The 17,025-nt window shown below is 51.3% G+C and overlaps 3 protein-coding genes across 3 annotated transcripts; all 3 read left to right on the top strand.

Annotated features, from left to right (window-relative positions):
- The first annotated feature begins 576 nt into the window (after positions 1–576).
- On the top strand, positions 577–2,572 carry K444DRAFT_550085 (uncharacterized protein). The gene is made up of 2 exons (XM_024876493.1): positions 577–675; positions 736–2,572. The coding sequence occupies exons 1-2, from the start codon at positions 650–652 to the stop codon at positions 2,222–2,224; spliced, it is 1,515 nt and encodes a 504-aa protein (XP_024743877.1). The 5' UTR covers positions 577–649; the 3' UTR covers positions 2,225–2,572.
- Positions 2,573–8,135: 5,563 nt separating this feature from the next.
- Positions 8,136–9,065, top strand: K444DRAFT_605938 (uncharacterized protein). The gene has a single exon (XM_024878899.1). The coding sequence runs from the start codon at positions 8,480–8,482 to the stop codon at positions 8,696–8,698; it is 219 nt and encodes a 72-aa protein (XP_024743878.1). The 5' UTR covers positions 8,136–8,479; the 3' UTR covers positions 8,699–9,065.
- A 3,402-nt stretch (positions 9,066–12,467) lies between these two features.
- K444DRAFT_3147 (uncharacterized protein) lies at positions 12,468–15,001 on the top strand. The gene is made up of 2 exons (XM_024871830.1): positions 12,468–13,276; positions 13,328–15,001. Exons 1-2 carry the CDS (start codon positions 12,574–12,576, stop codon positions 14,713–14,715), a joined length of 2,091 nt encoding a protein of 696 aa, XP_024743879.1. The 5' UTR covers positions 12,468–12,573; the 3' UTR covers positions 14,716–15,001.
- Positions 15,002–17,025: the final 2,024 nt, after the last annotated feature.

Here is a 17,025-nt window from a genome sequence, read left to right on the forward strand (position 1 = left end):
GGACCAGAAACAGGAGAAACACCAAGACTAGAAGGATGCTCATGATTGTGGATACCATAAGGACCTGGACAACTCTCCCAAGCCTTCATGGCTACGGCATTCGGAGATTCTTCTGCACTAGGCGATGGGCTGGGAGAACGTCCCAAAGATTGCCGAAGGCGGTGGGGAGGCTAGTAAAGGGGACATCTGGGAAGGAGCATCAAAAATGTGCTACACAACTTCGTAAAGCATTCTTTTGAACCTCCCCTCTGAAAAATCTGCCCTGGGTCTGCTTGTGCAAACAGGAATATAATAGTTTAGCAAAAAGATGTGGTAATCGCTGTCAGTGGTTGCTACATAAAGATAGAATTAATCAATTGCCACAAAACCACCACGCTAGAAAACTTCAATTTTCTTTTAGATCACAGCATAAGCATATTGCTCCAGAGACGAAAAATTCGGTCCAAGGGCTCTCAGACTGCTTAATAGACTCAAGCAGGGGTGGAAATAGTGGGGTGAAGTCATGTGCTAGCGCGCTCACTAGTTTCAATTCGCTTGGCAGTCATGTCGCGTTCTTCAACAACACCACATTTTCTCGTGATACTTCACATCCCGCAACATTATCGACTTGACGACTAATTCGAGTGACGTTATTCGCCAGTCAGCCGTCATGGCACCGGCTTCAGGCGATTGCAGGTTCGCATTCACCTTCAGGAACGCTGTCAACTTCCCTACGCTAACCATAACTTTTCTCAGGATGCCTGCACTCAAGACCTACTCAAAGCGTGTCAAACACCACACAGAAGAACCCCCAAGCAAGAAAAGGCGGGTTGAAGAGCCTCTACCTGTCATTCTTTCTCCTCGTGTCAAGAAACCCGAGGGTAGTACGATACAGAGCTACTTCAGACCTCTCCAACGGTCTTCCAGCCCCTCCACAACACGAGTCCCCCACCACGCCTCAGACGCTCTCGAGCATATATCCTCTCCAGGATATCAGCTCCCATCAGATTCCCTTGAGCATACATCTCCAAGAACTCGATCCTCTCAACTCTCATCAGACCCCCTCGAACCTACATCTACACCGCCGTCTTCTCCGCCACCAAGGGTAGAACCCTCAATCGAACACGCGCGAAAGTCACAGAAAAGACCCAAGAGACGCTTAAAAACCCGACCAGTACTCACACCAATTCTCAACATGTCTACTCAAGGCGCGTCTGCTCACGACAGCGACGACAGTACCGAAATCAACGATGTTCAGGGTGGTGTTATCTCTTTTGGTATCAGTCTCCCGGAGACTGCCAAGATCGAGGGGCAAGACCAACACGCAGCCAACCCCCTCCCCCGCGCAAAACCGCACTCCAATATTTCCAGTATGAGCACTCAAGGCGCGTCTGATCACGGCAGCGATGGCGGTACCAAACACAACGATCACCCGGATGGTGTTCCTGCTTCCTCCATCGGTCATGTTGATCTAGCCAGCATCGAGGGTCAAGACAAACACGCAACCAACTCCCGCTTCCGTACAACCTCCCACTCTAGCATTGCCGGTTCTAGTATCCAAAAACTCCATCAAACCCAACTCGATATGGGCGCCCCAGCAATCAAGGCCTGCAAAGAGTGTGGTATGCATTACAACACCACTCTCGACGGAGATAGGCGTAACCACACCAAGTATCATAATGGTATTGTTCAAGCCAAGCAGCTCCATAGTGTCCAATTCGGTGTCGACTTAGAGGTAGATTACATTGGCGCCGACCATCATGCCATACGGGAGTACGACTATCGCATCCAGGACATGCATAAGGACCGTGCCTACAAAGCTTTGCAGCTGGCTTCTCACGATCTCGGTGGGATCATCCCTACTCCTGATGAACTTTGGTCTCTGATCACCAATCCGCAAAATAAGAATGATCGGAATCAAGTTCCCCGCTTCAAATTGTACCTTTATCTCATCAACATGGACCCTGTTGGTTTGCTGCTTGCAGAGCGCATTGCTGGTGGAGGAGATTACTACTTTGGTGTTTTCCCCTCCCCTTCCGATAAGACGGTTTATATGTGTGTCGAGAGGATTTGGGTTCGGGAGGATATGCGGCGGAAGGGAGTTGCTTCTCGGCTTGTGGACAAGGCCCGGACATGTTTCATCAGGGGTCTCTGTTGTAGAAAACTGGAATACGCCTTTTCTCGTCCAACCGAATTGGGGCGAAAGTTTGCTGATTCTTATGTTGTTAAGTCTTTACAATTGTGATTTTTTTTTGGCTTTTTTTTTGTTATTGTTTTGCTTTCAGCCGGTGTTTGGGACCTTTTAAGTGCATGATACCCAAGATAATGGCGTTGGGGCGAAAATAAATGAAGTGTTTTTCTCTGTATTTGAATTTGTCGTTGTGATGTCTATATAACTATCCAATACGTCAGCGGAAAACACTCACAATGAAGACCTGAGCGAAACCCCAGTCAAGGAACGACTGTGTATGGTCGGATCTACAAGGTAATAACTTCGGCGGAAAGCGGGGCAGATCCAAGCGTGCCCTAACACCCCGGCCGTTGCTAACCCTTTGTTGTGGTTCTCTTCTGCTGTCTCTTGTGTGCCTTGTTGCCCCTGCCTTCGAGTCCCCGATTCGCATTTTCAGCAAACTGACCTGTGCTTCGAAACTTTTGCAGCGAGTAACATCTCCTTCCTAACTTGACGTTAGTATGTATCCCGAATCTTTCAAAGCTTGCCTCTTATTAGCATATCCAGTAGAATAGAACCCCTTTTATCCCCCCCCTCCTCTTCAACACTTAGAAAGTTTTGCCGCCGTCGTTATCTCCAAGCCATATATATCCTACGCTAGGTATATCGTTTTATGATAGTTAACATAAGCATCTTCCGGATCAAATGTCGTGATTTGATGGTCTGCATGGGCGAATCTACTCCAGTGCCAGGCAGATTCTGCTTGTAGACTATCTCTTTTGAGAAACACCTATACTCGAATTGCCATCTGATGGCGAGCTCACCAGCCTCTGGAAAAATAACCCACACGTCGTCGTCTTCAATCTCAGCGGCCTCACGTCGTCGCACTCCCATGTTTGGCCATATTCAGGGAACTTGAATTTCTATACTGTGTTCCATTTGGAGGGCGTGTTTCTGGTATACCAGATTGGATTTGAGGATCAATATTCCCTGTGAATACCGGATTGGGGGTTCTGCTTTGAGAGGCCAGGGGATGATGGAAGATTGAATAAGAGTGTTGACCCACAAAGAAGAGATGGGCCGAACGCCTAGTCAAGGAAAGACTGGCTATCGCCAGATATAGAAGGTAATGGCTTCAGCGAAAAGGAGGAGAGATCCAAGTGACCGTCTAACTTCAGGGACAGCTAACCTGTATAACAATCCTTTAGTGGAAAACTCACTTGGTGAATAGATGTCTCCCGGACCAGATGTGTAGCATTTATCCCAGAGACGTCATCGATTTGGGCGGAAACTAAAGCGAAGGAAAGAACTAGTTAGTATCGGATCTTGAGGGAATGAGTCGGGCAGAACGGAAGAGAGACAACGTCAATTCGATTGTGCTCAAGCTTCGAGCAAGTGATGTATCACAGAGTTCTACAGCATTGGGAAGACAATTACATGAATGAAGTCAAGAATACTGCAGATGGTTATATCACAGAGTTCTGAAACACTGGAAGGGCGATTGAATGAATGAAGTTAGGACCATACCAAAGATAATTGTATCAGAGCTCTGGGACATTTATTGCACATTTGTGTCAATGACTCCACGGAGTAATAAGAGGGAGGTCGCTGTTATCGAATTCCGAAGGGAATGAGGTCGGCACAAAGGAACGGGTGCGGATTGTTAATTCTATTTATGTAAATGCGCAAGTAAAGAGCTACCTATCCTCGGATCTTCAAGAGTACAAGTCTAACAAAAAGCGCGAAGGACTTTGGAATTTCTCTTGACATGATAATATCAAAAAAGAGTGATCTAGAGCCCAGGGCCTAGGATGTTGAGGCTTGCCGATTTTCAAGTCAACATCACTTTCACATCCAGGTGAATCACCGGATACCATCCTCAATCTTAGTTTCAAACCACATGTCAAGAACAGTGGCTTCAAAGAGCAGGGAAACATTGCTCGAGGTCAGCTTCGGCGGAAAGGGTGCCGGGAATGTTCTTCAGCTTTTTCTTAATCGTATCTCGCGTTCTTAAAATCCAAGTCCCGCTTTCTAAAGTTCTCGCGAGTTGCGGTGCATTCAGCTTCCAACTTTCCGAATATTCTTCACTTCTGTGGGCCTCATGCGTTATACCTCCGTAATGTCCTGGAAGCTGTGGGGCGTTCAGATTTTCCGTTCAGGTAATGCTAACTTGGAAACCCCCAGCGTAACGTTGAGACACAGTCTCTATGTTCTGCTTGAGCTGGTGAGCTCTCTTTGAAATCTCAATTTTCAAGTTCTTGTTGGAAAGAGACTTTAGATCCAGTGAGACCATTCATAGTAGCCTCATGGTGGAAGCGATTGCAGAGTTTAATATCCCGGATTCCTTGAAAAATTGAGATGTGCTCGATTCTTGGATTGGTCTGCGTCACTAGACGCGGAGGAAACGACCCATGCTCTGGCAGAAGTAGGGTATCAAGATGAGTCTCATACATGAAAGTATGCGTGAATGTACAGAAAGGATATCTGGGATAAGAGGAGCTTTTCAATCTATCGAGATTTATCTAGCCCTGTGGGATGTATCATCAATCTTGGCCACATGCAAGCATAGATTTGGCATCCCACCAACCTCCGTCTCTATCTCACACAATTCCAATTCCAAAAAAGGCTTCAGCACCCCTACTCGATTTCTAACCAACGTTGTCACGCTTGTCAGAAGTAGCAGCAGCGAAAGGTATACAGACAGCGAGGGGTTAAATCATCATGCACAGAAGTGACACACCTCAAGCGATCAGCCTGATCGGATACTTGACGATGCCCTTCAGCAGGAAATGATCTCGAACTACACTCGACGCTTTCTTTACACCGTAAGAACAAGACTATAGTTGACGGAGACCAGCAGCCAAGACTCCAACTATGAATTGTTTCCAAACGTCACGCTCTACTTTTTTCTTCAACGACGAATTCGTAGGGAGAGTCTTTCGAGATGGGAACTTTGCACCAAAAAGACGGCGCTTGAGCGTCATAAAAGCTAGGGAAATAGAACTCACGCCGTCCAAAAGCGCAGATGTGTGACGAAATAGGCGGGGGGGGTGGTGTCTTAGAGGATATTGAAATGTTGATGGATGCGAACACCAGAGGAAGCAAAACCTGGGCCTCGTGGTACACAAGCTCTTCATCGCTACCTCCACCACTGCTCCTGTTGGAGAATCTCTCTTCTTCATGGCACTGGTATTGTGAGACATTGGGGAAGGGATGAGCTTGTGATCGATTCCCCACATGAACCTCGAAATAAGCTCGTGCACGGACCATGTCGATAACGATGAAGCGGAACAAAGCAAACTCAACCCGAGCACTCCGTATTACGACGACCGCGAACACGACGATCATGACCTGGCCCACCCCCGCCGTATGACAGTAATCACTTCACTGTGGCACTGCACACCTACTGTCCTCGAAAATGGCGGCAGACCTCCCCTCCTCCAACCCGTTCAGGAGGAAAGGGCTTCCGACAGCTACTTCCATTGCTCCAGAGACTCCCGCCTCAACAGTTAATCACATCGCGTACTTGCAAGCAGATGTTCGGCCTGGCTCTGCAGACCTCGGCAATATCGATGCTCCGAAGAAGATCACGAAGAAAGTGCGCGTGCAGTCTCCTCCTCCCCTCTCCCCCTCGATCCCAGACTCTACCTCGACTATAGGCGAGGAAACATATTCGATATCTGCGAAGCCACCTACACCAATTCCACGAGATGATGATCCTTTCGATAGCACAAACTCGGACTCGTCCGAAGATGAAGAGATTACGATACCTGCCAAAGCTCCGGCAAACCCGTTCTCGAAGACCTTGGAGATGATGGAGCATCCGGAACGAGGAGGACAGGTAGCAGCCCCAACAAACATTACAAGTCCGGGGCGGGCATCTATGGATGTGGAGGCATTCAAGAGGTTGCTGATGACTGGGGACTCCGGGATGGGGACACCCATGGGACATTCAGGATCCCTGTTGCAGAAAACACATGCTCTGGGTGGTGATGGGACAGCCGCAGACACGGCAACATGGCATTCGGGGACTCCGTCACAGAAATCTCATGCTCTAGGCAATGATGGGAGCAGCACGGATACATCATCCGTATCTCGACAATCAATATTCGAGCCTGTCCAGGAAGCACATCCGGAATCACCACGGACGTCACATGAAGTATCAGAGCCGGAAGATGAGAGAAGGCGCTTGAACACAGAGTTCCATTCCTCAACCCTTGGGAGGAAGGCACCTCCACCGCCGAGTTCGAGACATGGAAAGCTTATTAAGGTCGAACTGAGAGATGATCCCCAAATAGTGTATTCGCCTCCAACTCCAGGTTCGATCACATCACCGACTTATTCCAACACGAGTCCTCGTTCAATGACCGATCCTAACCGCTCCCAGACGGATCTCAACAAGCCTTTACCCCCTGCGCCTAACCGCACAAGCCACGACTCGGACCGTGAATCCGTCTTTGACAAGGAAGCAGCAGGGAAGACGCCAGAGCCCCCTTCTCCATCTTCATCAATACGAAAAAAATCTGCACCGGCACCTCCTATTAAGCGACGGCACAGTCAACTTGTTCACAACTCAAAATTGACTCACGGCGATACTGGGAGACTGTCCCCGAAAGCCGAGGAGGAATCCAACGTCTCAACGAAAAAGGAGAACAGACCAAGATCCAATAGTGCTAGGGCTCCTCCTCCACCTCCGGCAAGAAGACCCACAGTTCGGGGATCCTCGCATCATGGGCCATTGACATCTCCTTCCGCGATCTCATTGCCAGCTCCACCGCCATCTCGAGGCTCATCTCGAGCAGGCCGACCACCATCGGTTCTCAGCATGGATCTTTCAAGTGACAAACGAGCGTCTATGGCACCACCGCCTCCTCCGCCTCCTCCTCGCCATGGGCGGAGGATTAGTACGGATGCTCACTCACCTGGAGAATCGAGGCGGACAAGCGGTGAACATCCACGGAGAAGCATTGAGAGTGCGCGGCGAGGCTCTGTATCGTCATCGATACGTGAGGAAGAATGGCTTGAGAGCAATGTAGGCAGACCTGATATCATGGCAGATTTGAGTGCCTTGCAACGAGAAATTGATGCTCTCCGGATTCAGTCTGAGAGAGAAAAGGTCACATGATTGCTGAAGCCAGTGACGGAATTTGTGCATTACCCCGCTCACCGCTTCTCCACGTTATGTCGCATCTTCGGGAGAGGACTAGGCCGGTTTCATCGATCATGATTCAAAAAAAAATATCAAGTGATCAAAAGTCTTACAACAGCTCGAGACGAGCCGCCACCTGCTCATGAGGGCCGGAGTCCGAGCACACATATCGATTGAAGGAGATTCAGGACTGCGGATCTTGTTTCACAGCCGAGCGATCATAGATTTCGAATTATATGGCGGGCAGGCATCACGGACGGGACGGGTGTTTCTCGGCTGAGAGAAGGTTTCCTGGAGACGAGGATTGGGCGTTAGAGGCGTTGGACTCGTTGGATTGCATTTCTCCATCACGGATTCTACTGCACATCACATGTATATCAAGTCAAACTCTGAAAAATGGGGACGTTGGGTCATCGTTTGATCCAAATCCTCGGCAATCGCTCTTTCCTCAGCTCATCTCCAATTGCAAGCCAGATCTTGGGTGTATTTCTAGCACGTCAGCTTCCCATGCAGGCCAGGGTCGCATGACAAGTCTCTATTACCAGAAATCTAGGATCATAGGATATGAACGATAGAACTATAGATCCAAGCTCTCACATGACGATCCAGACGCCAGGACTGACTCTGACTGGAGAACATCATGAATCATGGGCAACCATTCCAACGGTCTCCCAGCCACAAAAGTTCGCAAGCCACTAAACACAAGCTTGGAGCTCCAGCTAGCTCCAGCTAGCTCACGCAAGCAAGCAAGCAAGCAAGCCCAACCCAAACTTTCAAACAGCGTTTTTCGATCGCTAACTGTATCTCGAGTCTGAGCGCCGCTGTCAAGCTTATCCCCGGAAACCACTTCAGAAGTTGACAGGATGTCGAGCTAAATTAGAGCGGGGCTTTCACTACCGGTAGTGCTGTGTGACAGAAAGGAGGGGCATATCACGTCTCCACTTCTGACTAGCTGTTGCTGATCAGTGGAGGCCAACCTTCCGGCCAGATCCGAGCCTTCCCTCCACTCAGCGCGCAGCGTTGGCTAGCTCGACCCCAAATGCAGGATGCGAGACACGGCACATTTCTAGCAGACAGTTTATCTTGAACCATCAAAGTCTCTGTGGCGCCCTTGTGATGCAACCTGCTTGCGAACGGGGTGGAGCGGGGTCTGGATCCCCATTATTTGCGATTATTGATTTATGGCTTTACTTCCTGGGTCTGCCTCCCGTCTTCGACTTTGGGACGCGAGGAGATTATTCGGATTATTCGGATTGAGAATGTGGTGTGTGGCGGTGGGATGGAGGGCTTGGCTCTTGCGCAAGAGGGGCAAGGAGCTCGAGAACCCGCAACTGGGCTCACGGCTCTGGGTAGGGATATCGAACACGGGAAACGGGCTTCTAGGGGTCCATTTGGGGTGACAGAAGCCGCGGAAAGGAACAAACAATTCGGATTGTTTGTGTGATCAGGGAGTACATGATCGTTCCAGATTCCCAGATCTTGGGGTGTGCAGATCACTTGGTACAGTATCGCGAAGTGGTGGATAGTATGCCCCCTGCGGCTTGGCCCCATCGTCTGCAAGTTTGTCACAAGTCTGGGCTGGGTTCTTCGAATGAGTTTGATGTAAGGGCAGGGACGCTACAAAGTAGTGCACGGCAAGTGTGAACTAGAGTGTTCAACGACTCACGCAGAAGTTGTCACAATTTCTTGATGTACTCTAGGAAGTATTAATATTGAGACGGGCTGGCGCTTTTGTCCAACCACTTTGCTTTTTCCTGCTGGAGCAATGGGGGAATTTGGAGCTTGAAGGCCCTGTTTGGGTCAGCGTGTCGAGCTTTACCAAGGAGACGGATCGGTCACTTGTGACAGAGTCTGGAGAGAGGACGGCACGGATGCCGGTGTTTTTGCTTTTTTTCACTGAAGAGTGTTTGGGGAAGTGGTATATCCCGCGTGTGAGGCATAACCGTTTCGAAACCTTCAGCCCCTCGTATTCCTGGATTTGGACTGCGGCTACAAAGTTGCTCACGTATCAACCGTTTACACCCATGTTGAGGAGGATCTCGGTACGTCCGTAAGGTTCAATGTATTCTTGCACGTGAGGTTGCCTGTCTGTTCAGTTTTACCGTGAAAGAGCGTGTCATGGACCTTGAAAGGACGAGGGGGCACGGGAGATAGGGTACAGGCCGCATCTTCCCCCTTTAGGCCTGCCGAGGAGACAAGTACAGTCTAATGCCCAAATTATGAAGGATGGTACAAGTTTCCTTCGACGATCCGAGAGAGCGGATCCTGGAGGCAGAATTTTGCGGAGAAGAATGTCACTATTTCCGGCGAACCCCCACGAATGCAAATGAGCAGGATGAAGGCTCGGGATACCGAATCGAGAATAATGAGAAAAGGAGCTCCGAATTGACCCGCTTTATTAGCAACATGCGTCTTGTTGTTGGAGCAAACAATGCATGAGGGCATGAAGGTTGCGTGCCACAACAGCAAACACTTTCTTGGAACTGAAAATAAAGGTTAGGGTTCGACGGTCAACAGAACGCTGACACTCGTCAATCGAGATGTGCACGGACTGCAAGCAGGGCTTCGTAACCTGAAGATGGTTCCCGAGGCGGGAAGACGCGAGACTACTGGGCGATCACTTACTTCATTACTTCATGAGTCCTTGAGGAGCAAGTCGTCCGAAGCTGCTGAGAGGCTGTGGGCTTTCCCTCCTGCCAGGAGCAACCTTGTGCTCAAATGCAGTGTCGAGATGCGGCACAATGGTGGGGCCAAATGACTCCCTCCGAAGGTGTCGACCCTTACTGAGGGATTCTTCGAGATAGGAAAGTCGTCCGCGAGGCTTTCCTGGTTGGGAGCCGAGCCCGACGGATGTTCCCTCAGCTGGAATCCAAACTTGGGAATCGCCTCAACAGATTCGGAGACTCCTGGACGTGCCCACGGAGCGGTAGCGACATCATGCAAGAGACGTTTTGCCCAAGGCCCAACACGAATCATGTTTATCCGTCAGGCATGTGCCAAAGTGAACTCCTGCAGGGCATGGACCCCCCGAAACTCGGCGGAGGGGCCAATGATCAATCGTCCAACCGACATGTTACCAGAAGCCCGGTTTTCGAGGGTCAACTTGGACCGAGATGCGGCCACACCTTCACCACACGCCTGTTGGCTGATGAGGCCATCACGCTCTGGAGCGACTCATGCACACCGTATTGCTGCAGATGATTGCTGAAGGAATGGAAATTGCTGCAATTTTTGTGCGACACATCAAGTCTCAAGCCTTCAAGGCCCTTCTTCACCGCAAACAGCTGGAGGTGTTGTGGGAGTTCAACTGGTTTCCGGGATGCCGCATCTGGAAACATTTGCGACGACCCCGGAGATCTGTAAATATATCTCGGGGGATTTTCAGGGTGCTAAAGTTCAAAGTTCAAACCCTTCGACACCAGACGACGGGGGGTCAGGGGGGGCGTGATCTTGCCCGCAAGCTAAGCAGAAAGCAGGGTCGGCGGCCAAGGGTGTTCTCCACGGGAGAAATTCGGGGGGGGGGGGGGGGGGGGGGGGGGGGGGGGTTGAGGGGGAAGCACTTCACTGAATCACTGCAAGGAAACACACAAAAGTGAAACATTTTGACGCGTGAGAGGATGAGGCGAGGCGTGGCTGCCGTGTGCGCCGTGCTGGAGGAAGATTGGCTGTCCACCCAGCCTGTCTTAGATTGAGGCGGAGGTGGGATTCATTTCCCCACACAACTGCAGTCTGCTGTGAGGGAGGCCGCCAGGACTCGAGGCACCCTTTCGACTTTCGAGGGCACATTCGAGAGGGGCATCGAGCGCCTTGTACTCCCACCATCCGGCACTCAAGTGGTATTCTAGATGCCCAGGCTGCGAAGGAGTGCACGACACGAAGAGGCCAATGGCATTCCTTCGTTGCCGATACTGCACGTCTTCTTCGTTCACCGCAGCCGTCAGACTGACTGTATCTCCTCTCGTTGTACGCTATGCCGCTTCGGAGTCCCTCTCGTTGGCTGCGATCCCCAAGTTCGGGTGATCTTCATGGCCGTTTCTCAGCCATGTCCGCCATGGCCATGAGACCCCCTGGAAGCCTGCCACCTGGCTGCTAACCACTTCCGTTCATCTGCCGGTGACAAGGCCTGGCATTATTATCGGGCCCGCATTTCAATGGAACCGTCGTCGGGAAAGTCGTGATGCCCCCGTCCAATTTCTGGAGCGTGGGGTTGAGAGATGACGGAGACGGCCGCCTTCTGGCTCTTGACCCCAGCTCTGCAGCCTTCGCTGGACAAGAGGGGTCTTGCTCTGCCGTGCCCCAAAATATCATGTTTCTGAATGGAAACCATGGGCGGCATGGTTCAGGCTTGAACGCTTGCCTTGGGCGAGAACAACGTGGGATCAAAGAGTTGCTTGCTTGCTTGCCTGCTTGCTTGCCTGCCTGCTTGCTCGGCAATCTAAGCCACGCCAACTGAAAGCAATAGTAGTTGGGGAAGCATGGAGTTGAGCTCCTCATTGCAATGTTTACTTCGCTCTTTCGGACATCGCTTCAACAGAGCCACTTCTTGCACGACCTTGGGCCGTCTTCCGCATATCGCTCCGCTAACAGCGTATCAAAACTCTAAGAAGTGGAGGTGCGGCTGGTGGGTCTTCCCTTCCAGATCGTGCCCGCAAGTCTATGAGATCGAAACCAAACCAGAGGATCCTAGTCAAGAGCCCAAGGACAGAAAAGTATCACTCTCCCAGCTGCCCTGTTTTTCCCGTGCCCAAACTCGGCCTCTGCATCAGAAGGGCTGGGGTCATTATTGACTGAAAGCTCAAGCCACGGCTCAGGGACCAGACCCCCTCACTGCCCGACCAAAGGGACGACTCTGCATCCTCGAAAGTATATCTCAGAAGCTTCCCCTGAACGCGACCGCTGCATTTCGGAGCAAAAGGCAGTGCAACCCTGGTCTCGAGCGTGCTCCCTGAGGTTGCCTGCGAGCTTGCTTCCTAACCGCAAGAGGGACTTTTCCGCTTTTACATGGTTTGAGGTGCACGTCCTGCAAAGCAACACCCGCAACCCTTGCCCCTACCCTGGACATACATCCACTCCAGAGCTGACAAGCGAACTGACCCCCGGAAATCGAACTGTACGCCGCAGCGCTGAGGAGGTGATATTACTATCGTGAACCTCCTCTTCTTCGCACCTCACCCTTTTCAACCCCGTTCGCTCCTTCGATTTTTGTCCCGGTTGCGGTTGGCCGAAGCGGTTGTTCGATGTTTGGTGGGAGTCCGTCCGTCACTGTGAAGTGATAATGATCATGGACTATTGCGCACTGAGCAGCAAACCAATCGAAGTTGATACTTTTCCCTCGCCAACAGCAGTCACCGACGTCCTACCGGTAGAAGACGAGATCGAAGAAATTGTGCGACAACATCCACCAATACTACCTTCCTCCTCCGCAAGGTTTCGAGCTCGTTCGCTGCGAGCGCCCGTCCAACGTCGAGTTCGAATGGGCAAAAGCGGGAAGACCTACCAGATGTTTGAAATTTCGACGATGGAGTCGAGAAGGAGTATGGATGGGTCCGACTCGTCATCGTCGGCTGTGACTGTGGTTACTTCTGCAACATCATCATGCACAGATCCATGGAGTTCATCGATCTCGAGCAGTGGTTGGGTTGAGGAAGAAGAGGACGAGCCCGACTTCGATTGGGATCATGAAGACGAGAGACAAAGAGACGACGATGGGGACATGTTGTTGGTACCGAAGCTTGAGCCGGTCGATGATATAGATATGGCAGATCTATCAGATGTGAAGGAGAGCATTATTCCTGAGACGCCTGAAACATCGTCGTCGATCTCAACACCGGCGCAGGTCAAGAGACCTCGCGGCCGCCCAAGGAAACATCCCAAGCCATCCCCAGAGGCATTGGCCAAGGTCGCGAAGGGGAGATCAAAGACTGGTTGTATCACTTGTCGGAGGCGGAAGAAGAAGTGCGACGAGACAAAACCTGGCTGTAAGTTTGTTTACTGGGCGTATCGTCAAGGTCAGCACTAATTATCACTAGGCCTCAATTGTGAGAAGAACTCTGTGATATGTGAAGGTTATCCGGAGAAGACGACATGGAAGAGCGGGAAGGAGAAGGGGGAAGAAGGTAGGGTCATAATGACATGCCAGCAGAGAGCGGATGAGCTGATCGAATCAACAGCCCTGAAACGCAGGGCCGCAAGCATCACAATCTCCAGCATACAATTGCCCTATCTGGTCCATGGAGTAGAGACAGAGGGTGACAGGATGTTCCTTCATCACTACATCTCTCGACTGAGCATGATTTTCACTCTGGAAGGCGAAAATGATAGTGCTTTCAGGAATATCTTACTTCCGATGGCTCAGCAGCATTCCGGTCTGATGCATTCGATATTGGCGCTGTCCAGCAAACATATCGACTACGACTCTCCATATGGACTTCAAATCTTACAAGAGCATCCAAACGTAGATGTCAAAATGCTTGAAGAACGGTCACAATTTCACCACGACGAGGCGTTCAAGGAATTGACGTGCAGGAAGAGTGAAGAAGTTGCCGTCACCCCCGCCACGTATGCTCAAATGATTTGTTTTGTTCTCCAAACTCTATCGGACAAGACCCCAAACGGATCACATCGGCTTCATCTCCAATACTACCAGAAGTTGATTAAGGAGAGCCCGCCAGCCGAGGAAACGGAGTTCACAAAATTCATCCACGAGTTCTTCCAATATCACATATGCGCTGATCAACTCATCCATCTACCTCAAGGCGATGTTCACTACGTCTCAATTCCAGATGATTGGAATCTCCCAACAACTGTCCTACAGCCCTCCGCTGTTCGTCTTCTCGGAGTCTTCGATGGACTCTTCCTTTACATGTCGAAGATAACCAATCTCAGGAACAAGATCCGTCACAACGTGGAGCATGGAATTGATCCCGTCGTCGACTACAGAGCTTTCTACGCAGCAGCTGAAATCGATGCTGGGATCAGGGAATGGACACCCGCGTGGCCCGCAGGCGACCCACGCGATGCAGCCGGTATGCTCTACAGGCAAATGATGTGGATCTATCTCTGGCGTACGATCAACCCACCGCAAGTCACCAACTGGAAGCCGGATCCCAAGAACAAGATCAAGCAAGCCGTCGATGACGGCCTTGAGCTTCTCTCCGGCTTTGGAGCTCGTGATCCAAGTCAGACCTTGATTCTAGCTCCTGCGTTCGTAATCGGCTGTGCAGCATTCGAGAAATACCAGCGCGAGCCGATCCGCAAGGCCATCGGTGTCGTAAAGAACTACATGGAGTACAAGAACACCGACACCGCACTGGAAGTTCTCGAAGAAGTGTGGAGGCTGATGGATGCGCACGATGAGCAGAGCTGGGACTGGCAATCCATCGCACACCGGATGGGGATGGACTTCCTAGCCACATGATACACGCTTTTGCTTACTTCGCTCTTCTTGTTAATGCTCGACGACGATGATACCCGGATTTCCACGGCTGCAGTGGACTTAATTTAGACGCTATCACGTGTACACGACGACCTCGACCTATTGACGACCGATCCACACTATATACGTTTACATGCCGCCGCTACGCCTTTGTATTCTCGACCTTCTTCATCCAGATCCTATATCACTTGTTCCTTTCCTGTCACGCATCTCTGGCGGGTTGGCGGCTTTCTTCCCGCGATGTTTTTGTGTTATGATACCAAGCTTAGCTTCTGGGGTGGCTCTCTTACCTTCCTTTTGGGTGGCTGGCCTACGGGTCTGATGTTCTACATTTCTCGGGCAAATCATATATCGTGGGCGCCTTAGTGTGCTGTTCTACCGGTTTATTTAAACCTTTTGTACTGGGCCTTAGCCTTGTTCCCTTTGCATCTACGGGATCTACCTACGGCGCTCATCAAAACGGTTGGTGGGTTGGGCTTGGGGACTGGGTTGGGTTGGGCGGCTCTCTCAGAGACTGCTTGTCTTGCTAGTTATGGTTTTGTACATGTGAGTTATGTTATGGAGTTGGAACTGGAATTACGGAAGACGGGCGCGAACGGCTTGTGTTTATGACGTGACGGGTTTGAATTGGCTTTTATCTGTATTTATGAATTGGATTGGATTGGATTTGGTATCGCTCGATGCGAGAGGTGAGAGACGGATGATAGGAGATGATGAAGAGAAGACAAGATACCACGATTGGAATCGAATTAGATGCATTCCTCTTTTGAGGAATAGCACTCTTCACCTCCAACCTCTCTCCAACATCAACTTGAATTTGATTTTCCCGTGAGATTTGAATACGCATACGAGATCAAATCAAATCATATCTCATCTCATCAGGATGCAGGTTACACTGCGCGAACCGAACCGAAACGGAAGAGCTGTGCCGCACTAATCCTTCTTCACCCCGCCCCACCGAGAAGGCTACCCTTTAAAAATAGAAAGGGAAACAAAGTACATCAATGCGTCGGGGGGAAATCTTCCCGCAGGCTGGCAGCCGAGAAAAGCTCTTCTTTCAAGCGAAAGCTCGAAACGAAACGGGCGAGGCGTCCGTAACATCGTGCCCCACTTCCCCTTCCTTCCCGACCTTCCATCTCCGTTTCATTGATTTCGCAAAGTGCAAAATCTCAGAGGGGAGAGGGAAGGGAAGGGAAGCGAAGGGAAGCGAAGCGAAGGGATCCGGTACGGTACGGTACGGCGCTCACCACCCTCTTCCCCGAACCGAGTCGGCACAGACACACATGAGCATGAGGCATGAGGCATGAGCATGAGCCGTTCTGCAGCTCCTTAAGTCGTGAGTTGTGTGTCGTTCCAGCGCTTCAATACCCACAGCGGCACGTCGCGTGTAACCAGCCCTTCCGTCCTCCAGCCAATGGAGCCTTTTACCGCGCGCGCCCTCCCTCCTTCGGCAGCATCCCGTGTTGTTGCCATGTTGGGAGACTAACTGAAGCGCAGCGCAGCGCAGCCACTTTCCCGCACCGCAACCGAGCCCGGCGAGGACACGCGATCGGCAAGGATCCACGCAGACTTGCGTCTCCCAGCCCCTTCAGCTGGCCCCAAACCTTACGGAGGAGGAGGGGCACCGACCCAGGCTCTCGGGCCGAACTAGTTCCTCGACCTCGCGAAAGGGGGCTCCATTCGGGCTGGGGGTTGGCGAGCCTGCCGGTGCGTGTGCGTGCGGCACGGGAGCGCCTCCGTCTGGTGCGGCTTCGCGGGCGGACGCCGGGCCCCCATGCGAGATGGGAGGGCGGGGGCCTGCGGCTGGGGTCTGGGGTCGAGTTAGTGGGAAAGCTGGGTTGTGTGCTTGAGAGGTGCTTTTTGGCTTGCAGGTGAGGTTTGGGGGAGGTGGAGACAATACTACTGGGATGGGGTGGAGTTTGACTGTGTGAGGTCGTGGGTGGTGTCCTTGTCTCGATAGAGTAGCACTTTCAGGCCCGCCTCCTCGACGTCGGAGTCTCGAAGGCACAGCCACGACAGCGTCGGCTGCGACGGACTGCTCCACAGAGTCCACTCCTCAATCACCTGATATGGCTAATGTCGAATCCATCCAGGGACGTTCGCTGATGTCACTGTTGTGGCTGGTGCCGTGAAGTGGGCTGGTGGGATGTGGAGAGACCCCTGATCTCCGATTAAGCTTAAACACGTCAACATGGTTATTTCTTGTTGCTTGTAAATGATTTTCGCGTTCGGCATTGGAGCTCCACTTTAAATTGAAGACAAAGCTCCCTGTACCCAGAGTCAAAGGTCTGT

The sequence above is a fragment of the Hyaloscypha bicolor genome (assembly GCF_002865645.1).
Source record: "Hyaloscypha bicolor E unplaced genomic scaffold K444scaffold_10, whole genome shotgun sequence".
In the NCBI taxonomy this organism is placed as follows: domain Eukaryota; kingdom Fungi; phylum Ascomycota; class Leotiomycetes; order Helotiales; family Hyaloscyphaceae; genus Hyaloscypha; species Hyaloscypha bicolor.

Coding starts and splice junctions, on each gene's coding strand:
- K444DRAFT_550085 (XM_024876493.1), top strand. CDS start 650: ATGGCACCGGCTTCAGGCGATTGCAG. Junction 676..735: donor CCGGCTTCAGGCGATTGCAG/GTTCGCATTCAC, acceptor AACTTTTCTCAG/GATGCCTGCACTCAAGACCT.
- K444DRAFT_605938 (XM_024878899.1), top strand. CDS start 8,480: ATGGCTTTACTTCCTGGGTCTGCCTCCCGTCTTCGACTTTGGGACGCG.
- K444DRAFT_3147 (XM_024871830.1), top strand. CDS start 12,574: ATGATCATGGACTATTGCGCACTGAGCAGCAAACCAATCGAAGTTGAT. Junction 13,277..13,327: donor CGACGAGACAAAACCTGGCT/GTAAGTTTGTTT, acceptor AATTATCACTAG/GCCTCAATTGTGAGAAGAAC.